Source organism: Macaca mulatta, chromosome 2, assembly GCF_049350105.2.
Source record: "Macaca mulatta isolate MMU2019108-1 chromosome 2, T2T-MMU8v2.0, whole genome shotgun sequence".
Taxonomy (NCBI): Eukaryota; Metazoa; Chordata; class Mammalia; order Primates; family Cercopithecidae; genus Macaca; species Macaca mulatta.
The window spans coordinates 3406370-3430817 of NC_133407.1; the positions used below are offsets into that span (position 1 = coordinate 3406370).

The 24448-nt window shown below is 36.5% G+C and overlaps 1 protein-coding gene across 2 annotated transcripts in view; it reads left to right on the forward strand.

Annotated features, from left to right (window-relative positions):
- Positions 1–24448, forward strand: part of ACAP2 (ArfGAP with coiled-coil, ankyrin repeat and PH domains 2) — a 179749-nt gene that overhangs the window by 101580 nt on the left and 53721 nt on the right. For both annotated transcript variants that reach the window (XM_077990624.1, NM_001261274.1), the window contains 5 exon segments: positions 2962–3020; positions 5696–5879; positions 11297–11341; positions 15175–15270; positions 21721–21795. In XM_077990624.1, the coding sequence (XP_077846750.1) occupies positions 2962–3020; positions 5696–5879; positions 11297–11341; positions 15175–15270; positions 21721–21795 (459 nt within the window).

Below are 24448 nucleotides of genomic sequence, written 5' to 3' on the forward strand. Positions count from 1 at the left end.
TTCATTTATCCTCCCCTCTATCCATGCCTCAATATTATTAATGCATTTTAAAATAATTTATAGACAAAAGAACATTTCTTTTTCAAATAGATTCCCAGGTTTAGGTTTTTTTTACAGTTCTTTCTTTCTCTCTGTCTTTTCCTTTTCCTTTTCCTTTTCTTTTCTTTTCTTTTCTTTTCTTTTCTTTTCTTTTCTTTTCTTCTTTTACTCTGTTGCTCTGGCTAGAGCGCAGTGCAGTGGCATGATCACAGCTCACTGCAACCTTGGACTCCTGGGCTCAACTAATTCTCTTGCCTTAGCCTCTTGAATAGCTAGGACTACAAGTGTGTGCCACCATGCTTGGCTCATTATTTTATTTATATATATATATATATATATATATATATATATAGAGAGAGAGAGAGAGAGAGAGAGAGAGAGACAGAGATGGGTCTTGCCATGTTGCCCAGGCTAATCTTGAACTCCTGGCCTCATGGGATCCTCCAACCTTGGGCTCCCAAAGTACTGGGATTATAGGGATGAGCCACCATGCCTGGCCCTGATTTTATTTCTTGAGGTCAAGTTTAAATACAGTGAAATGCAAAAATCCTATATGTATCATTCAGTTAATTTTGGCAAGCCCATCCACTTATGTAAGTCAAATCCTTTTTAAGATACAGATCATTACCATTATCCAGAAAGTTCTCCCATACTACTTCTCAGACAGTCCCAACCCACACCTCCAAAGGCAAGTGCTGTTCTGATTTTCTTCCGTAAAGTAGTTATGCTTTTTCTATAACTTCATATAAATGGAATCATATTGTACATATGTGTGTCTCTGTGTGTGTGTGTGTGTGTGCGTGTGTGTGTGTGTGTGTGACTTCTTTTGTTTGGAATAACATTTTTGAGATTGGTATTGTTGCCTGTTTCAGTAGTTCTCTCTTTTTAATACTTTGTAGTATAACTTAATATAATGCCATATTATTGCTTTATGCCCTACTATATGGTCAATTCTCTTAAATGTTGTTAGTGTTCCTGAGAAGATTGGATGTTCTCTTTTCATTGGTTTTATGTTTCTCTGTCTTTTCAACCAACCTAGTTAATATGCTATTTGTTTCTTCTTTATTCATTTAAAAATCTATTGTTTCATATTTACACTGTCATTCTTCATATTTTAAAGTTATTTTTAAATTTAAATATAACAAAATTGATTTTTTGTGGCATATAACTTCATAGGTTTTGACAGATGCATATAGTTGGGTTTCCACACCAAAGTCAAGATGTACAACAGTTCCATCAACTCCCCAGAAACCTTCATGTTGCCCCATTATTAACCCTTCCATCTTCCTCCTGTCAGTGGAAATCGCTGATTTTTCATCCCCTCAGTCTTGCCCTTTCCTGGATGCCATAAAAATTTTGTTTCATTTAGCAAAATGCATTAAGATTACCTATGTTGTTGGCATGTATTAATAATCGTTCTTTTTTATTGCTGTATGAATGTATCATAGTTTGTTTCTATATTCACTGGTTGAAAGACATTTGGGTATTTTCTATATTTTGGCAATTAGGAATGAAACTGCTATAAACATTTGAGTACAGGTTTTTGTGTGAACGTAAGTTTTAATTTCATTTGGCCAAATACCTAGGATTGGGATTGTTGTATTTCATGTTCATGTAATTTTAACTTTATATGATATGGAACGTTTTAAACTGTAGACTGTGTCTTTTAAACTCTGTTCAGGGTATCAGTTTCATCTTGAATGAGACTTGATAGTTTTTGTCTTTCACAAAATGTATGCATTTCATCTGTTGAATTTGCAGGCCTACAGTTGTTTCTTAGCTTCGCAGATTACCTTTTTTAATATACATGCAATCAGTAATAAAGACATGTCTCTCCTTCATAGTGTTTGAAATTTGCGTCTTCTTTCTGATCACTGTGGTTAGAGGTTTATCGATTTTATAATCTCTAAGAACCAAATGTTTTGATTCTTTGATTTTTCTCTATTAACTTTCTATTTTCTATTTAGTTGACTTCTCTGATCTTTATTATTTTCTTTCTTTTGCTTACTTGGGTTTAGTACTTTGAGTTTAACATAATACATACAAAATTTAATTTCTCTCTGGAAGTAAATTGACAGATTTTGAAACGTCCAGATTCCTGGGGAATGTGTGTATGTGGTATTCGGGAGAAAACGGAAGACAGAGCTTCAGAGATAATGAAATTATGGTATTTTTAATTAGTAGAAGAAAGGAGGATTTTCTTTTGGATATTGATCTTTCTGCCTGTTCATCTAACTTTCTTTCAAACTCTGAATGAAGTGTATCTGTAAATTATTAAAGGTGGAATCCCCATGACAAGCATTTGAATGTTTATCCTACACAGAGCCATCTGTGCGAAATACGTGGCATCTTTTAAGTTGGGCAAAATACTATCTGGAGGAATCAGATTTCATTCTTGTCTCTACTGTTAGCAGTTACTTAACCTGAAGGATGATATAATGTTTAGTTGAATTCAAAATACTCATTTAAGTCTGCAAGTCTTCCCAAATGAGTAGTAACCTCTACCTCAGCTAAGGTATATGGTGTTTCTGGAGTTGTTTTCATTTGGTATGCTGTAGTATATTGGAGTAAATAATTTCTGTAATGTGTGGAGCAGAATTTGTATTCGTGTTTTAGATTGTCTTCCAAAGCCTGAATTAGAATTAAGGAACTATGTTGCTTCACTGTTTGAGCACTCTATTTAAATATTAAAGCAGGTTTGTTTTCCTCTGTAAATAGAAGTAATATTATTTCTGAGAGATGAAATTGGCTTATCTGTTTTGGGTTCTATTTTTAAATGGTTATTTCTTTTGTAGTCCTCAAGAAGAAATATAGGCAGTATTAGAATTGGAGAATTGATGAAGGGGTATGGTATTTATAGAACGATAAGAAAATTATTTTGTTTACTTTTCTAATCACTTAATATTAAATTTTATTTTTTAGATCCTGTTTGACCAAACTCAGAGATCAATTAAGGCACAGCTTCAGAACTTTGTTAAAGAGTAAGTCAATTGCAGTGAAGAGGAAAGAAAATTAACTAGTTAATGATCAGTCTACGAATTGGTATCTTTTGGAAGAAGTTATATACCATGAATTATTGAAAATATTGGTGTTTTTATTTGCTTTGTGAAATGTATGCTGCATTTCTTCCTGAATTATTCTATAAGTAGATCAGACTTGATATCTTTCAGTGAATCACTTCTTCCACAAATACGTGTTCTGGAGGATTCTTAGCTAGGATACATAGCTGTAGGTTTAAAAAATATTTTTAATGTAAATAATCTAATTGTTCTTTCACCATCAAAGAAAACCCCAAAAGTGGATGAAATACTATTAGCTATTGTAGTTGAAACTATGTTTTCCGTTATTTCAGTGTTTCAGTGTGGTGTTTTCTTTGAAGAGAAGATAATGGAATATATGAGAATGAGTCATGAAAGTACATGATTTTTGGACCCTGGTGTGGTGGCTCACACCTGTAATCCCAGCACTCTGGGAGGCCAAGACGGGTGGACCACCTGAGGTCAGGAGGCGAGACCAGCCTGGCCAACATGGAGAAACCCCATCTCTACTAAAAATACAAAATTAGCTGGGCGTGGTAGCGCATGCCTGTAATCCCAGCTACTCAGGAGACTGAGGCAGGAGAATCGCTTGAACCTGGGAGGTGGAGGTTGCAGTGAGCTGAGATCATGCCATTGCATTCCCACCTGGGCGACAAGAGTGAAACTCTGTCTCAAAAAAAAAAAAAAAAAGTACATGATTTTTGTTACTTATGAGTATTTTGTGTCACATTCATCACATTTTCTTTGTGAAATAAAATAGAACTGGAAATTTTAAAAATCAGAAATTTCCAAATTAGGAAAGTTTTTCTTTTTCACATTAATAATACAGTTTTTTCTCTTGATTCCTGGCTGGGAATATATAAAATTACAGATAAAGTTTATTATAATAGAGCTGTACAGTGGTGTTAGATCTCATTAAGATAGTACACTGTTTTTAATAGGTTAGAATTTGTTGTTCTGGAGGTTATGTATCACAGTTTCTTTTCTTTTCTTTTTTTCTTTTTTGAATATAGAGACGGTCTGACTCTGTTACTCAGGCTGGAGTACAGTGGCTTGATCATAACTCACTGTAACCTCGAATTCCTGGGCTGAAGTGATCCTTCTGCCTCAGCCTCCTGAGTAGTTAGGACTACAGGCGTGGACCACTTCTGGCTAATTTTTCTTTTATTTTTTATATTTGTAGAGGCAGATCTCACTATGTTGCTGAGGCTAGTCTCAAACTACTGGCCTCAAAGCAGTTTTCTTACCATAACCTCCCAAAGCACTGGGACTACAGGCATGAGCCAGTGCACCCAACTAGATTCTTTATAAATTACTTTGTGATAGATTAATACTTAGAATGTCTTCATAGAATGCACACGTACAGTTTATGGCTTCTTTCGAGGAGTTGAATGTCTTTCTTACATATACTTTATTATGATTTTTATAAAATCATTTGTCTTCAAGTTATTTTACCTAGCTCCCTAGTAGAAAAATACAAGCAAAGGGTTGTTATGTGAGTAAGGTCATTAATGAACCAAGTGTTTCAGATTTTCAGACTATTGAAAGGGATACTGTTATTCTTTGCTGATGTAACGGTTCTTTCAGAAATTGATGTGTTCCAGCCTGGGCAATAATGTGAGGCCACAGAAATAAAAAATAAAGATTAGCCTTGTGTGGTGGCATGTGCCTATAATCCCAGCTGCTTGAAAGGCTTGAGGTGTGAGGATCGCTTGAGCCCAGGACTTTAAGGCTGTAGTGAGCTATGATCTTGCCACAGCATGAGAAATGAATGTTGTTTCTTAGAGTGTGGTCTGTAGACCATCCGTAGTAGTAAAATCACAGGTGTGTCTTAAAAATAAACTCCTCAGATTTCTAGGATTTTTCCTGAAGGCTAAAGAATTATAATCTCTTGGAAAGAGCTCTGGAAATTACATTTTTAATAAGTGCCCTATAGTGATTCTTATGTATAGTACCGTTTACAAATCATTTGGTTAAATAATGGTACGTATCCCTGAATTTGTCTTTAGAAAAACAATTAACTTTTCCTTTATGTTTCTGTAATGTTAACTTGATAATTTATTGTCACCTCAAGTTATATAGGTTTAAATAGTGAAATTTTAGCTGACTTCATCAGGTTTTATACAAAATTGAGAAACAGTACATATTTTAGTTTGAAGAGTGAATGTGTTTCAGTGTGAGGTGAAACAAAAAATGGAGGAACATAGGAATTCAATTCTAAATGTTATTTTGCTAAAGTTTTTTGTTTGTTTGTTTGTTTTTTGTTTGTTTTTTTTTTTTTTGAGACGGAGTCTTGCTCTGTTGCCAGGCTGGAGTGCAGTGGCGTGATCTCAGCTCACTGCAACTTCCACCTCCCATGTTCAAGTGATTGTCCTGCCTCAGCCTCCTGAGTAACTGGGACTATAGGCATGTGCCACCACACCCAGCTAATTTTTTTGTATTTTTAGTAGAGACAAGGTTTCACCATGTTGGCCAGGATGGTCTCGATCTCTTGACCTCGTGATCCACCCACCTCGGCCTCCCAAAGTGCTGGGATTACAGGCGTGAGCCACTGCGCCCAGCCTGCTAAAGTTTTTTAATGAAGCAAGTTATGAAAGTTTCACTTTTTCTTTTTTTAGAGATCTTAGAAAATTCAAAGATGCCAAGAAGCAATTCGAAAAAGTCAGTGAAGAAAAAGAAAACGCATTAGTAAAAAATGCCCAAGTACAAAGAAATAAACAACATGAAGTTGAAGAAGCCACCAACATTCTGACAGCAACAAGAAAATGTTTTCGACATATAGCCCTCGATTATGTGCTTCAGGTATGTAGTTTCTTACTGTGTAGGTTTTCAGACAGTGCTTACTAAATAGGTTGTTACTTTTGAGTGATTGCCCTAAGAAGAGTAAATAAATACTTTTACTTTGAGCTTAAAGTTAAAACATAATCTTTCGTGGAAAATTTCCGTCTGTATAGCTATAGTGTATCTATGTGTGTATGGATATCATCTGTATAGCTATAGTGTATCTATGTGTGTATGGATATCATCTGTATAGCTATAGTGTATCTATGTGTGTATGGATATATATTCCTTGGGTTCTGAGTTCTGCCTCTTTTCTCTTAACTTTATATTTCCCATTTAAAAATGTTAAAAATCTTTTTAGTTGCTATATTTTGTTCTCTGGAGTTGTTGTATCAATTTAATTATCTTTTATACCATTTTATTATTTCAGTAAATTTAGGGGTACAAGTGGGTTTTTGGTCACATGATGAATTGCATAGTGGTAAAGTGTGGGCTTTTTTTGTATCTGTCACTCCAGTAGTATACATTGTACCCAATAGGAAATTTTTCATCCCTCACCTCCCTCCCAACCTTCCCCCCTTTCTGAGTCTCCAGTGTGCATTATACTACTCTGTATGCCCCTGAAAACCTACAACTTAGCTTCTACTTATAGGTGACAACACATGACGTTTGTTTTTCTGTTCCTGTGTTACTTCCTTTAGGGTAAGGGCCCCTAGTTCCTTCTAAGTTGCTGTAAAAGACATTTATGGTGTTCAAGTTTTTACTGGCAATAGGGAAAATGTAATTTTCAGTAATTGTGAGTGATAATAACATCTTTACACTTCTTATTTCTTTAGATTAGATTCTTAGAGGTGCTAAGGTTCACCATATTGCCAAATGAAAAATCTTTCTAGAAGTAGTGTTACCATATTTTTGTATTAGGTGCTGCTTTTAAAAACTAGAAATCTGTATTTGGTAAATTGCTTGGTGATCTTCCAGTCTAATTTATAACTGAAACTAGTTTGAATGTGATAGGTCTCCAAAGGTATTTGAAACATGGGAAAAATGAAGGCATATTATATTGCTTGATTCTATATATCATGGAATTTAAAGCCAAAAAACTTTGAATGCTTAGGGAATTACCTCATATAAATCTTCTTTTCAAAACAGTAGTGGTTGTCTTCAGAGATTGTTTACTTCACAATGATCACAGAGTATTTCTTAAGAAAAAATACCAAATAGAAATTAGTAATTAAAAATTACTTAGGTAACTTTGCAAAACAATAGAAAATTAGCTAAGTTTTTTTCCATTAAGTTCCTCTTCAGTAAGTGGGAAGTTAAAGTTTTAAAATTAATTGTACTTTTGGAGGAAAGGTTGCTAGACGGGAGTAGGCTATTTCCTGGGTCCTGTACCTACTTCACATTGTACCATTTTCTGCTGTAGTGTGAGTACTCGCCCTGCCTAACCCACTAAAATGGCTCATGCAGAGGTTTTATTCGCTAGACATGTTTCAGTTTTTAACAAACTTGGCTATTCTGTTTTACTCCTTCTTGAAACATTCTTTTATCTTGATTTATCTGAAACTGCTTTTAGGTCTTCCTCCCAACTTCTGTTTCTTTTCCAGTTCTGTCTTGGGCCTCACTCCTTTGTCTGCCTTTGCACTTTCCTTTCTAGTGTTCCATCTTTGGTTTTATTCTTTTCTTTTCTTCATTGTTTTCTGTCAGTCTCATCATGCCCCTTGCTTGAATCACTACCTGTTACAAGTAGATGACCAAATGTTTTTTCACAGAGGTACTTCATTCTCGTGTTCAGAACTGAAATCTCTCATCTTCCAAAATGGCTTCTCTTTCCCTTTTGCCCTTATCTATTTGAATGGTGTCGCTTTTTTACTCTCATAGAAGTTTGAAATGAGAGAATTATGTCAGATACTCTCCTCATTCTAAGCCAGTATATGTAGTTGCCAAAATGTCTTGAAAATTCCTCCTATGTACCTTTTAAATGGGTTCTTTCTTCACCTTTGCTGCAGCCCTAACCAAGCCTTACCGTATCTTGTTTGGAGTATTAAGGTATTCTCATGAAATTGGTCTGCCTTGCGTTGCTTTTACTTGCCCTGTCACTAATTCATTCTGTTTTATGATCAGTGTTACTCAGACTTCTCCAGGCCAAAAGGAAGGATTTTCGCCCCTGCCTTCTCTGTGTGCCTGTATTTTCGTACACATTGCAGTTAGACTACTTACACGTTAGTGCAAATATTTATTTATATGTTTTTTCTATTTCTAGATTGTATCCCTAGCCTCTAGTCCAGTGGTTAGAAAATAGATATGTTGTAAATGGTTTTTGAGAGAGCGAATGGCTTAATGTTACAAATTTTATAGTGAGAGGATTAGCTGAAATTTTCATTATTTTTAAACTTATATGTTATTTTCTTGGATATCCATATGTAAGTTAGGAATTCTCACACTGCCTCCTCATGCCCACCCCCGCAACAAATACCTGTTAGTTTGTTTGATTTTTCTGATGGGAACTATTTTATCATTTTATGGCCTTTATTTCATTTATATCTACTTTAGAGAATAGTAAGTAATAAATATCCAAATATATAAAGTTTGTCTTAACTACTCTAAATATTTGAGTTTACTTTTTTCCTCCGATAATTTAAATGCTATATAATTTAATTATATAATATAAAAATCTATTTTATATAGCATTTTATTTTATTTATAACATTTAAATTTAAAAATTTTATATAGCACTTAATTTTTTTTCAAATAGAATAAAGGACATATAAAACAGGCATTTTAACATTATTCAGCGTTTGAGTAGTGGGCTATTTGCAGCTTCTGCTTTACTTAGAGCATTTGAAAGTAAATATTGTAGTTCTCTAAACTGAATAGGCTTTGAAATACATGTAGAAGAAACTAGGCTTTTGTTTTTGTTTTTGTTTTTTTGAGAAAGAGTCTTGCTCTGTTGCCTAGGCTGGAGTGCAGTGGTGCGATCCCAGCTCACTGCAACCTCCGCCTCCAGGGTTTAAGTGATTCTCCTGTCTCAGCCTCTGGAGTAGCTGGGATTACAAGTGCCCACCACCACGCCTGGCTAAGTTTTGTATTTTTAGTACAGACAGGGTTTCACCATGTTGGCCAGACTGGACTTGAACTCCTGATCTCAAGCAGTCTGCCTGCCTCAGCTTCCCAAAGTGCAAGGATTACAGGCATGAGCCACTGCACCCAGCCAGAAACTAGTCTTATAGTTAAGTTACTTAGATTTTTCTTTTTTTTTTTTTTTTTATTTAATGCTTTAAAATTATTTGATAAAATACAGAATTCAGTCGGAAGGACATATTAAAAAGATATTTTATAATCTTTTGACAGTATTGGCAAAGAGAGAATGATTCTTAAACATTTCATTAAGCTGATACATAATAACAGACAAAAATAAAATGTTTATTGTGAATTTCTAGAGTTGGGAGAGATCCCCTAAAAGGGAAATCTTTTAATTTATTGATCTTTCAGTAAATTTAGTCTAATTAAAACATTTACAGCCGGGCGCGGTGGCTCAAGCCTGTAATCCCAGCACTTTGGGAGGCTGAGACGGGCGGATCACAAGGTCAGGAGATCGAGACCATCCTGGCTAACACGGTGAAACCCCGTCTCTACTAAAAAATACAAAAAACTAGCCGGGCGAGGTGGCGGGCGCCTGTGGTCCCAGCTACTCCGGAGGCTGAGGCAGGAGAATGGCGTAAACCCGGGAGGCGGAGCTTGCAGTGAGCTGAGATCCGGCCACTGCACTCCAGCCTGGGCGACAGAGCCAGACTCAGTCTCAAAAAAAAAAAAAAAAAAAAAAACCATTTACTTAAAATCTGGCCGGGTGCAGGGGCTCATTCCTATAATCCCAGCGCTTGGGGGGGCCAAGGCGGGAGGATTGCTTGAAGCAAGGAGTTTGAGACCAGACTGTGCAACACAGTGAGAACCTGTCTCTACAAAAAGTAAAAAAAATTAGCCAGGTCTGGTGGTGTGCACCTGTAGTCCCAGCTACTCAGGAAACTGAGATGGGAGAATTGCTGGGGGCTAAGGCAGGAGGATTGCATGCCCAGGAGTTCGAGGCTGCAGTGAGATCTGATCGTGCCACTGCACTCCGGCCAGAGTGGGCAACAGAGTGAGACTCTGTCTCTAAAAACAAAACCTGTTAATTTATTTAAGAAATATTTATTGAGTGCTTAGTGTGTGCCACTACAGCTGGGAATAAGGCAAAGACCCTGCTCTCACTAGAATTTACACTTTGGTTAGGGAGAAGACACAAATCAGAAAATATAAGGTAGTTATTAATGTTCTGAGTAAAATAAATAGGGTTGGTGTACTAGACAGTGCATAAGAAGCTACCTTACACCTTTGTGAGGAGACGGTATTGAAGTTGGACCTGATTGGTATGAGATAGCCTGGTACCCATCTAGGCAGAACATCATAACGTGTAGACAGAACAGCCAGTACAAAGGCATTGAGGTGGGAGTGGTCCCAGGTTGTGGTTGGAGTACAGAAAGGGGGAAAGTAATAGAAGAATAGGTTGAAGAGATGAGGTAGGTAGGGGCTACATCACAGTGGGCCTTGCCAGCCATGGTAGGAAGTTGGAGGGTGTTAAGGTAGAGGTAACATGATCTTATTTATATTTTTTTAAGGTGGGCCCGGCGTGGTGGCTCACGCCTGTAGTTCTAGCACTTTGGGAGGCCAAGGCGGGTGGATCACCTGAGGTCAGGAGTTAAGACCAGCCCGAGCAACTTGGAGAAACCGTGTCTCTACTAAATACAAAAAATTAGCTGAGCGTGGTGGCACATGCTGGTAATTCCAGCTACCCAGGAGGCTGAGGCAGGAGAATTGCTTGAACCCAGAAGGCAGAGGTTACAGTGAGCTGAGATCGCACCATTGCATTCCAGCCTGGGCAATAAGAGCAAAACTCCATCTCAAAAAAAAAAAAAAAAAGCAAAAAAAATGCTGACTGGTTGCTGTGTGTATAATAGATTGTAGGGAGTCGAGAATGGAAGCAGATGGAAGCAGAGAGGAGACTAATTCATAGCCTTTTGCAGCAGTCTGGAAAAGACATGATGGTGATAGTGGTAAAGTGATGAGAATTTGCATTTAGGTTGTATGTTGAACTTTGATGAGCAATGAGATAAAGAGGGTGGGAAAAAGATGGAATTCCCAGAGTTTCAAATGTCAAAATAGTTCCATCACTCTAATATTTAAATAACCAGTTTTTCTTTTAGCTCAGAAATGTATGAGAATTTCACTGGAATGTTTGTCTTAACTGTGTTTTGCAAAAGGATAGTTGAAGGATGAAAAAGCTCGAACTTTGTTTTTATTTGCTTTTTGGAAAAGTGTTAAACCATTAAAATAAGTTTTATAATATTGCGTTATGGATTAGCTTTAAAATAATGCATGGGTGATTAACCACATGTGTTTTCCCTTAGATTAATGTTCTTCAATCAAAAAGGAGATCAGAAATCCTAAAATCAGTAAGATATTAATTGAAATGATGTTTTAAATATTTTAATATGAAACAATGTACATATTTAGGTGTTGAAAGAACATCTGCTATGTACATGATAAGGTTTATGATTGCTTTTCTTTTTGATCTTCATCTGTATTTCTTATGTGGCACTGGACTTCTTTGTCTCCTTTGTGTTCGAGTTATTTGTGTGTCTCGTCTGTTGATACACTGTGAGGTCCATAAAGGGACACTCTACTGTTAAACGTTTTTGTTTTCTTTTATCCTAATATGTTGCTTTACATGCACTAGATGCCCAGTACCATTTGGTGAATAACTAAAAATGTTTGGTTTAAAAACCTGTGAGAATATTTCAGAATTTGTTTAGAAAGTTATGAACATAAAAAACTGTTACACTTAGGTTTTGAATTTTTTCTCACTTGTTTTGCTTTAAAATTTTTTTGCCCAACCTCTTTCAACATATTTACATTTTTCTTTATGATTTTTGGCATTATTTGGACTTTAAAAATATTTGAGATTGAGGATTTATATGAATAGTATCATTTTTGGAGAATTTTTCCCTTAGAGTTGATGGTGGATCATTCTTTTGGTTTGTTCTTTGGTATGCAGTTACAGAACCAGTGGGATAAAATTGGGGGATCACTTTTTTCCCTGAGCCTCTTCACCCCATGACAATGATTTTTTTTTTTTTTTTTTTGCGGTGGGGAGCTGTTTTTTTGGTCTTAAAAGCTAACAAAGGCTGTCTGTGGTGGCCCATGCCTGTAATCCCAGCACTTTGGGAGGCTGAGGCAGGTGGATCACCTGAGGTCAGGAGTTCAAGACCAGCCTGGCCAACATGGTGAAAACCCATCTCAACTAAAAATACAAAAAAATTAGCTGTGTGTGGTGGCGGGCGCGTGTAATCCCAGTTACTTCATGATGCTGAGGGGAATTGCTTGAACCCAGGAGGTAAAGTTTGTAGTGAGCCGAAATCGTGCCATTGCACTCCAGCCTAGGTGACAAGAGCAAACTCTGTCTCAAAAAAAAGCTAATGAAGAAGTGTGCAGGGCATGATATGGTATGGCATATCATATCTTTATATTTTGATAACTTTAGTAATAATCTCTCAACTCTGAATTACTTACTGACTTTTCCCCCAAAAGGCTATATTTAAGTAGCCTTAGATCCTTGTCCCCACCTAGCTTTTTTTCTAAATTGTATGTATATATTTGTGTTATAAATTATCAGGTAAACACATTGTACTTCCTGTTTTTTAAAAGATAATGTTTATACCCCACTTGTTTTCGAGATTGACAGTAATGTATATTAATTGTAGAAAATTAGAATGTGTAAGAAGAAAAACAAAAACGACTTACTAGTTCTGCTACCAAGGGGAAGCCACTATTAATATCACGGCATACATCTTCGTCTTTTTACTCTCTATGTCCGTCCTTGTGCGTGCGTGTGTGTGTGTACATAAACTTGAATATATGCCTTTTAAAATCACATTTGATGTTTTAATGGGACTCATTCCTACGTACTATTTTATAACTTTCTCTTTTCACTAATACACTGCAAAGTTATATGTCATTAAATATCCTTTATTTAATGATGGCGTTTGTGGCCAGGTAGAGTTCTGCCACCTGAATATCCTAGGGTTTGGATTAAATATCCTTTATTTAATGATGGCGTTTGTGGCCGGGTAGAATTCTACCACCTGAATATCCTAGGGTTTGGCACATGTTTTTTGTAAAACTCCAGGTAGTAAATATGGTGGGTTTTACAGGCCTCATGGTCTCTGTTGGAATTATTCAACTGTGCTATTATAACGAGAAAGACAATATGTAAATGAATGGCCATTGCTGTGTTCCAATAAAACTTTATAAATAAACACAAATTTGAATTTCATGTAATTTTCACCTATCATAAATTTTATTTATTTTCATTGTCTTTAAATCATTTAAAGATGTAAAAACCATTCGTAGCTCATGGACTATCAAAAAGGTGGTGAGGCCTAATAAAGTTTGCAGGTCATAGTTTACTGACCTTGAAGGAATATACCATAAATTAATTTCACCTATTAATGGATATTCAAATAATTTCCTTGTTTTTGACATTAAAACATAGCTTTGTCCTCATCATTCTAATGAATAATCCTATTATTTTCTTAGGATAGATTTATAAAGAAGATATTATATAGTCAAAGAATTAAGACTTTAGAAAAATATTGTCAAATTTCAAGAGTTATACAATATTTCTTCTAATATTGTGTGAAAATGGGTTTTCCTCCACATTTTACCAACACTGAGCATTCTGGTTTTTTCCCCCATGCTGCCCCTAGTTTGTTGGATAGAAAGCACGATCTCATTATTCAGTTTTGCATTTTGTTAATACAGATGAGTTTGAACGTTTTTCCGTGTTTTTTGGCCAGTTAGATACCTTATATGTCATTTGTCTTTTTTTCTGTTGGAGTGTTCATCTTTTTCATGTTGATTTGCAACATCTCTTACATCTTAAGACTGTTAATTCTTTGTCATGTGTTTTTCCCTAGTTTATCATTTGTCTTTTAATATGCTCGTTTTGCATTTTGATGTACAGGCATATTTTATATTTTTATGTAGTCCTAGCTATTAATCCCATCCCTCTTTTTAAATTGTTAATTAATTTTTAAAAATAATTTATCAGTTTTTATTCACAAATTTGTGCAATGATCACTATTATCTAATTCCAGAATAATTTTCCTCTTCTGAGTTTTGTCCTTTTTCCTCTGTGTTTTAATGGTTTTTTTTTTTAAGTAGTTTTTTTTGGAGGATTTTTGAGTATTAAGGACTTTATGACCTATTTTAGACTTCAGAAAATTGAACAGATGCCACTTGTTAAAAATAACATGGATGTTTAGAATATTTTTTCAGTATTCATTTAATTATATAATTCCTTCCATGTAAAAACTTAATTAAAATGAGGGTGATTTTTCTCTTTAAAATAGGTAAAATATGGGAAAACGTGGACAAATCTCTGCTTATTAATGTCAGCTTTTTAGATTTGTGGAATGAATGTAAAGAAAGTTCCATATTGGCAAATTCAGTTGACTCATTTTATTTTGGTATCTTGAGAGAAAAACCAACATTCTCCTACTTTAGGTTGTGCTTGGTGCTCTAGTAGATTGTAAAGTATTTGTGTTTTATTTTGAGCACTTTATATTTCTCTTATCTTTTTGCCTTTTTTGCAGTTTAAGGTTTGTCAGTGAGCTTGGTTGAAGGAGCACATAAATACTTTATAATGGACCTAGGAAAATAGTAGAGTTATTGAAAATTGGATTATTTGAATCTGCTGTATACATTTTGATCACCTAAATATAGTCTAAACGACTAAAATTTTGAGCATTAAAAAATTTTTAAACCACTGGGAAATTTCTTTTAAATAAAATTTATTTTCATTGTATTTGAAAATATTTTTGAAATACTCTTTTAAAACAGATGACTCAGTTTAATTTTCAAATAGGTTTGATGAACTGGGCACGGTGGCTCATGCCTGTAATCCCAGCACTATTGGAGGTGGAAGTGGGAGGATTGCTGGAACCCAGGAGTTTGAGATCAGCCTGGGTAACATGGCAAGACTTTGTCTCTACAAAAATTAGCTGAGCATAGTGGCGCATGCCTGTGGTCCCAGCTACTTAGGAGGCTGAAGTGGGAGAATCACCTGAGCCTGGGAGGTACAGGTTGCAGTGAACTGTGTTTGTGCCACTGCATGCCAGGCCTGGGTGACAGAGCAAGACGCTGTCTTTTTTATATATATAAAATATTTCAGAATGTCTATCTACGAGTAGATTTTAAAATGGTCATCTTTTTTTCCCCCCTTTAGATGTTGTCATTTATGTATGCCCATTTGGCCTTCTTTCATCAAGGATATGATCTGTTTAGTGAACTTGGACCCTACATGAAGGATCTTGGTGCACAGGTAATGTTGCGGTATATTTCTTGATTCTGTTTTATACACTGGTATTTGTATTTTTAAAGAAATTTAGCATATTGGAGGTGTGTTAGTCTCTTCTCATACTGCTGTAAAGAGCTGCCTCCTGCCTCAAACTGGGTAATCTAGAAAGGAAAGAGGTTTAATTGACTCACAGTTCTGCATGGCTGGGGAAGCCTCAGGAAACTTACAATCATGGCAGAAGGCAAAGGGAAAGCAAGGCATCTTCTTCACAAGGCAGCAGAGGGGAGAATGAATGCAAGAGAAACTACCAAACACTTATAAAACCATTAGATCTCGTGAGAACTCACTATCATGAGAACCAGCATGGGGGAAACCCCCCGCATGATTCACTTCCCTCCACCTGGTCTCTCTCTTGACACATGAGGATTATGGGGATTATAATTCAAGATGAGATTTTGGGTGAGGACACCCAAACCATATCAAGGAGGACTTGATGTTTTATTTATTTAATGAAGAATGAAGTTGGATGCTATAGCAGATTTATATGTGGGTTAATACTCAAATGTTTGCATTTTGGGTATACCCAAAAAATGAAATCAAAGGTAAAAAGAACCTTATGTTATAGTTTGTATATGAAGGTATTGAAAAGGAGAATTTAAAAACAAAGTGTGGCCGGGCGCAGTGGCTCACACCTGTAATCCCAGCACTTTGGGAGGCCAAGGCGGGCGAATCACAAGGTCAGGAAATCAAGACCATCCTGGCTAACACGTTGAAACCCCGTCTCTACTAAAAATAAAAAAAAACTTAGCCAGCCTTGGTGGTGGGCGCCTGTAGTCCCAGCTACTCAGGAGTCTGAAGCAGGAGAATGGCGTGAACCTGGCAGGCGGAGGTTGCAGTGAGCTGAGATCGCGCCACCGCACTCCAGCCTGGGCGACAGAGCAAGACTCCGTCTCAAAAAAAATAAAATAAAATAAAAAATATAAAAACAAAGTGTGTGTTTTGCAGTCTACATAACTGGACTTATTTTTAAATTTCATACATTTGGATAATTGAATTATTGTTCCAATTTGCTTTTCAGTTGAGTTAGAGCTCTTTTTTATTTTCTAAAAACTTGTATCTTGTTATTTGAATAAAAAAAATTTTAGAATCTTAAAATTATAGAGCTCTTGGGAACTTTTTCATTTCATATAGTCACATGTGGCTATGGCTATGTGTAATAGCTCTATACATATACATACAAATTTTATATGTATAAAAATGTTGTTATGTTCAAACTATTTTTTCATATCTGATCATAACGTTATATTAGATCTGTTCGGGGGACTTTGTTTTTTGTTGATGAGCATTCTTTATTTAACACTGTCGATTTTTAGGTGATTTTCTTTCTCAAGATGTTTCAGTTTAGTTTCCAAGAGGAGGGGACTGATGATGAAAAATAGAGTTTAGGCCAGGCACAGTGGCTTATGCCTGTAATCCCAGCACTTTGGGAGGCTGAGGCATGCAGATTACATGAGGCTGGGAGTTTGAGACCAGCCTGGCCAACATGGTGAAACCCCGTCTCTACTAAAAATAAAAAAATTAGCTGGGTGTGGTGGCGTATGCCTGTAATCCTAGCTACTCGGGAGGCTGAGGCATGAGGTGGAGTTCTCAGTGAGCCAAGACTGGGTCGTTGTACTCCAGTCTGGGTGACAGAGGGAAACTCTGTCTCAAAAAAAAAAAAAAGGAAAAGAAAAATTGAGTTTAAGGAAAAAGGTAAGAGTGGAATGGGAATTGCATTTACTGACCAGAGTATGTGTGAGTTGTGGTGTGTGTGTGTGTGTGTGTGTGTGTGTGTGTGTGTTGAGACAGGGAAGGACATGTAGGGCATATGCTGTGGATTACATGTATTCTGTTTTCTGCCTCTACAGAACTTACTCTCTTGGGAGAAGCCAACAAGGCACCACACTCTTAATCTCTGTGCTGAATACCTTGTGTGTGTAACAGTTGGGATGAGGTTTGTTTGCAAATAATAGAAAACTGAGAATATTAGTAGTTTAAAAAAGAGAGTTTTATTTCTCTTATGTAAAGTTGAAGACATGGTATGGTGGCAACTTGGTTAGCAGGAGTGCAGGCTTCTGTTTTTTGATCCTACCTCATAGTTCAAAGTGGCTAATCAAGCTTTAGCTAACATACCCAAATTCCAGCTAATAGGAAGAAGGAAGGGAGAATGAAAGATACGTTTTTCTCTTTTTAAGCACATTTCCTAGAAATTGTACATATCACTTCTACATACATCCCAATGCCAAGTCCTTAGTCACAGGGTCACAATAGCTGCAAGGGAAATTAACCTTAATGCCAGGTAGCCACGTGACCTGCTAGAATTTAGGGGTTCCATTGTTAAGGAAGAAGGAGAAAACAGATATTGAGGGACAGCTGGCCTTTTCCACCATATGGGGAAGGGTCAAAGTGTTGCAGGAACATATAGATAGGACATGTAAGCCGGACTTGGGGGGAAGGAGAGACCTTCCTAGGTTTTAGACATTCCTCACATACTATCAAATATTAGATTACACTGTCATCTTATATTCATTATAATTTATAAAAGCAGTGTGAGTTGAATTGCAGTTGGCTAGCTGAAAAAACTATGTATTTTTAAAACATTTAATCATTTTAGTTTTATAGGTTCCCCCCCGCCCCGCCCCAGATCTCAAATAAGTCTGCAGGTCCTTGAAAAACATCTAAGCCCCAGAGCCTGTAGTGCCTGGTCGATAAGATGTCCGGGTTGGAGGTGGCCAGTTGCGATATTCTTTTCATAATCAGTAGATAATGGCATCTGCAACTAAGGTCATGGCAGTAGAGATAGAAATGGTTAGATGTGAGGGTTAATATACAGCCCATCCGAGGGTGGAAGGGCGTGATGAGTTCACGCTTAAATATATTGATTTGTGAGGATAAGACGTGTAAGTGGATATTTGTGGAGCTCAGAAGAGGGAAGTAGACTAAATCAGTAGCATATAGTTGCTGATTGCAACCACAAGAGTGGGTGAGTTGATGGGGGGTGAGTTAGATATCTCTGAATCATAGAGCTATTTTTTAAAAAATCTAGTTGCCTAGACACCATACATAAAGATTTTTATTTTGTAAGTTAAGGTTGAGGTCCACTGGTATTGAGTTAAAAAAAAAAAACTGACTTGGGGCAGGGACCTAAGAAGGACTAAATTTTGAGATGGCTCAGTAAGAGAAGCTGTGCTAGGACGTAGATGAGTGAGGGGTGGAAAAACAGGAGACTGGCATTGTAGGCCAGGAAAAGGGTTTCAAAGGGAAGGAGTGGTTATCAGCTTCAATTATTAGAAAGTTAAGTAAACCTAGGACTGAGAAATACCTGTTGGATTTAGCAGCAAAAAGTTGTTACCTCTGTGAGAGATGCTGTTTCCATGGCGCTGGGGACCCGGGCAGTAGAAGCTGAATTACAGTGGGTAGATTAATATGGAAGGGGCAAATAGAGAAGGTGGTAGTATTTTAAAGAAGTTGTGTTATGAAGGAAAGAGGGAAAGAATGTGGTAGCTGGAGAAAGAGTATGGGTTAGCGGTTTTATTTTATTTTATTTTTAACTAGAACCAATCAAATATTGTGTTTGCTTTATTTCGGTGTCTGTTCTGTAAAAGCCTCCCCATTGCATTCCCTCAGTGGAGCTCAGGAACTGCTTTTGATTTGGAACTTCCTGATTCTTTTTTTTTTCTTTTATTATTACTATTATTATTATTATTATTATTATACTTTAAGTTCTAGGGTACATGTGCATAACGTGCAGGTTTGTTACATATGTATACTTGTGCCATGTTGGTGTGCTGCACCCATCAACTCCTCAGAACCCATCAACTCGTCATTTACATTAGGTATAACTCCCAATGCAATCCCTCCCCACTCCCAGTGGTTTTATTAAGGTAGAATGATTTGCACCAACTTAAAAGCAGATGGTAGTTCGAGGGAGAAGTTGAAAAGGAGAAAGAGAAGTGATGATATCTGAGGTTGGTGGGAGTGGAAGGGATTTAAAACACAGAAGGACCGGGGATACCTGCTTAGTGATAGGAACCTATTAAAATGGATAATGTCCAGTATTAACACAAACACGGGGCCCTTTTTACTGTGCTCCAAGTTATCTTCCTGATACATTTCCCAGTGTCTAGAAGATAAGACTCTGCCAGTCTTCACATTTCCCCAACTCGTGCCTTTTCCCAAACCCCCACCATCACGAAAGATATTTTTTCTTTATTCTTTTTCCCCATCAGAGAGGGGGAATTGTCCCCACTTTCCTGTTGTAATAGCAATGGGGTTAGGGATGCAAGAGACATTTCTTTTTTCTTTTTCCTTTCTTTTTTTTTTTTTTTTAGATGGAGGCTTGCTCTGTCGCCCAGGCTGGAGTGCAGTGGCACGATCTCGGCTCACTACAAGCTCCGCCTCCTGGGTTCACACCATTCTCCTGCCTCAGCCTCCCGAGTAGCTGGGACTACAGGTGCCCGCCACCTCGCCCGCCTAATTTTTTTTTTGTATTTTTAGTAGAGGCGGGGTTTCACTGTGTTAGGCAGGATGGTCTCAGTCTCCTCACCTCGTGATCCGCCCATCTCGGCCTCCCAAAGTGCTGGGATTACAGGCGTGAGCCACCGCGCCTGGCTGCAAGAGACATTTCTTACCAATTAGACAGGCAGAAAACCATCACCTACATTGCAGAATTCATATGTAAAGTATATGCGTGCATATTTGTAAATATTTTGAATTTGGGGGCTCCCTTGTGCTGCATTTCAGTCTGAATGAATAATATTTATATGCCACTCAGAGCCGTAAAAACCATAGGATGGTTAGTCCACTCATTCCGCGTAAGAAATTTGTGCGAGAATATATTTTTCTAGTGCACCATGTATAGCATACCCACTAAATCAATGCTACATGTCACTAAGGTGTGTGTGTATTAGATCCTAGAGTAGTATGGTTGCCAGCTGTATCACGTACTTTATAATAGTGATAGATCTGTTTTATTGTGGGTATTTTTTTGGTTAATCTCTATTACTATTCAGTAATACTATCTGACTAGAATTATTCTTCTGTAGAAAAAAATCATTTGTGATAAAGGATCAAATAGCTTTTTTGAAAGAGACTTTAAAAATTTAGTTTTTAAAAGATACAACTTAAAATGTTTAGACATTTAACGCTTTTTTCCATATTCCTGCTGATCTGATATGTATGTTTTAATTTTTTCATTTATCGAACATGTGTTAATCATTTATGGGTGATGGAGGTTCAGAGTTGGAAAGCATCATCGTAGTCTAGACAATGAAACCCACATAATAAATAATGTATAACCCAATTATTGTTAGTTTAGCAAATATGATTTCAAGAAGCCAGTGCATTTCTTGTGACATATTACCGGAAATTGAATACTTCCCTTATGATGGATATCCTTTCTAATACAAAGGAACAAGAAATAAATGGGTTTTTTATATATGTGTATATTATTTTGGGGGGGGTGGGGGATGGAGCCTTGCACTGTCGCCCTGGCTAGTGTGCAGTGGTGTGATCTCAGCCCACTGCAACCTCTGCCTCCTGGGTTCAAGTGATTCTCCTGCCTCAGCCTCCCGAGTAGGTAGGATTATGGGCACCTGCCACCATGCCTAGCGAATTTTTTGTATTTTTAGGGGAGACGGTGTTTCACTATGTTGGCCAGGCTGTTCTTGAACTCCTGACCTCCTGATCCGCCCGACTTGGCCTCCCAAAGTGCTGGAATTACAGGCGTGAGCCACTGCGCCCGGCCGGGTTTTATAGTTTTATTAAGTTTTTTGAGCTTTTAAAAATGAGCCTTAAGAATTGCTGATTTCCTACCTTGGTCTTATGAATGATTACTATTCTTTTATTATTTTTAGCTTTCTCTTTTATCTGGTGAATTATTTTTTCTTCTTTTTAGATTTGATTATGACGTTAGGGAGCCAACCTGAAAACATGAAGAAACATCTTGAATGATTGGAAGTAGCTGTTAGAGTGAATTTGTGAGAGCTGGTTTAGCTGGTTGGTACTAGTTTAGCTGCACTACTTTTTGCTATTATGAGAAAGAAGTCACTAGTGTCTTCTTCGTATCTTTGATTTTAACTACCTGAATTTGCTTAGTAGGTCAGCAGGCAGCTTAAGCTAGAGTCATTTTCCTTATTTAAGGATTGAAAGTGTATCACTGGGGTACCTGTGACAAGGCCTCCAATCATGTATGTACGGCACCATGACTATTCTTGGAAATCTTTTTTCTTCTAATGGAGATATGGATCTTCTCAAAGAGAACTTGATAGCAGAAAAAAATATGAACTTCTACTTCAAAGTTTAGCCAAAACCTTTTTAAATAAGCTTAAATTGAGTGATTTTTTTATTTATCTGTGAAATGATTTGGAATATGGTTTGAAAAAATAATCCATACTTTTTTTAAGTCTGCAGTTTTCTCTTTTTCCCTTTTTACAGTTGGATCGACTGGTTGTGGATGCAGCAAAGGAGAAAAGAGAAATGGAGCAAAAACATTCCACCATTCAACAAAAGGTACCTCAGGGGAAATTAAAAATTAATTCCGTTTTATACAGTCGCTTGGTTGTTGGTTTATGCAAGGTGTCATTGTATTGGAACCCATCTTTGGGTTGTTCTAATAATTAAATTGTGCAGATAAATTCCTCTTCTGTTTTTGAAGAGCGAAATGTTCTTCAGATTTTAAGGGACGTATTTTGTTATTTTTTCGGATCTTTGAAAGCTGTGCTCCTTGAATCAGTTTATAAAAATTTAAATCTCTTAGAGCCGTAACTAAGCTAAAAGTGGCCTTTAGTTAGAATTTAAAACACTATTCATAATTACATTCAGGATACCACCAACTCCCTGTAAAAGAGTGTGTCTGTGTGTGTGTTGCGGGGCAGGGGGTGTGGATGCATCTTAGTGTCAACATGCGTGTTTGGCCTTACAGACTTTCCAACTGCAGTCACTGCAAGGCAGCCTTTCCTCTCTGTGACGAGATGCTAAAGCTTCACCTGCATTGCCTGTTGAATTGCCTAAACCTAGCAAAACTGACTTTGAAAATAATGTTTTTAAAAATGAAAACTCAAATATTAAAACAGTTTTTATTTCTTCATGCTAAAAGAGTTGAGTGTGACATGCCTGCAACTCAACTTTCTTATATCGTCAGTAGTACTTTTTGTGTAGTTATCTGAAAATAAAGGGAGAGTGTTAAAGTTGAATATAGAAATATAAGTATGTACAGGATGCCATCTAGCATTGCTTTAAGAAATCTGTTTTCTTGGTATTGAGCAGTAAAATCAACTTTTTAATGGTTTATTTAGAATTTAAAATACCAGTAAACTAGATCTGATATAGAAGATGTCAGTGAAAAAAGAAAACAAAATCAGTAGTAAAAGTAAGAAAAATTTAATTGATGATGGAGTATTAATGCTCAAAGAAAAATAATTAAAAAAGGAAAGATTTCTACAAGACCACCTTTAAGTTAGTTATTTTCTGGTTAGTGTCAGGTGAGACAACCTCCACGTTTTATTTTGTTTTGTTTAAAGTTAGATTAACTTTTGTTTGGGTAACTTTATTTTAAGTTGACAAATAAAAATTTTATGTAATTAAAGTGTACAGTCTGATGTTTTGATGGGTAACGAGTTTTAATGACATGATCATGAAAAGATTGCTAAAAATTGGGACCAATTGTTTTTAATTAAAATGAGATATCATGGTATTTGTAGGAATATTTGAATATTTCCTTAAATTGAATTATTTAATAAACAGTACACATCTTTTAATATCTTTTCCTATTGTGAACACAGTTCAGTGTTGTACTGAAGGTTCAAAATGGTAAATTATTAACTCTAAGAATAACTTATTTGATTTTAAATAATATTCAACTGTTTTCCTTTAAAGAAAATAGTGCTGCTTTTTGCTCATTATGAATGCTCACCTCTTTTCTGCCCTTAAATGCTGACACAAGGCTGCATTACAGGTAAAAAAAAAAATCCACTAAAAACTAAGGGAAAGTATGTCTCATGTAGTTATTTAGATTTTTCAAAAATTTAAATTGATCAGTTGGAGAAACAGTGATGCTTTGAACATTCATGTGTGGATACGTGCATGCATTTTGCATTTCTGATATATTTATACCTAGAAGTAAAACTGCTGAGTTAGAAGGTGTATTAGCTTTAGTAGATCATTTAGCATAAGCAGATAATGCTACATTGTTTTTCAAAATATTATACTATCTTAGCAGACAGCACTGTATGAGAGTTCCTATTTGCCACCTCATTATATTATGAGACTTTTAGATTTTGGCCGAGTTGATCAGTAGATACTGACATCTTCTCGTAGTTTTAACTTCTTTAGTGACTAATGAGCTTAAGCACCTTATCTTGTATCTGTTGGTCTTTTGCGTATCTCACTTGTAAAACGTCTATTAATCTTTCTCTCATTTTTCCACCAGGCTGCCTAACTGTTTGATCAACTTAATAATACATTTGAGGCATATGTGTTTTTAATTTTCATATAGCTTATTTTTATCAGTCTTATGGTTGATGCTTTTTGTGTCTTGTTCAATAAATTCTTTACATTTCAAGATCATGAAGAGATATATCTTGTATTATAGATTTACTCTTTAGATTATTTTTATTATTATTTTTTTTGGTCCTGTCACCCAGGTGGAGTGCAGTGGCGCGATCTCTGCTCACTGCAATCTCCTCCTCCTGGGTTTAAGTGATTCTTCTGCCTCAGCCTCCCAAGTAGCTGGGATTATAGCTGCGCGTCACCATACCCAGCTAATTTTTGTATTTTTAGTAGAGATGGGATTTCACCTTTTTGGTCAGGATGGTCTTGATCTCCTGACCTCAGGTGATCCATCCACCTCAGCCTCCCAAAGTGCTGGGATTACAGGTGTGAGCCACCGTGCTACTTTTTAGATCTTTAATTGGGTTTTTGTGTGTGGTGTGAGGTAGAGATCGTTTCCTTTAATTCTCCCACTGGTAGTCAGTTGATCCAGACGAGTTATTAAAAAGTTTGCCCTTTCCCAAATGCTCTGTGGTATATCCTGTGTTATATATCACGTATGTGAGGTCCATTTCAGTTTCTCTATTCTGTTTCACTGTCTTTTTGTCTAAACTGTCGATACTATGCTGTCTTAATTATTTTTGGCTTTAGAGTGATTTCTTTTTTTTTTTTTTTT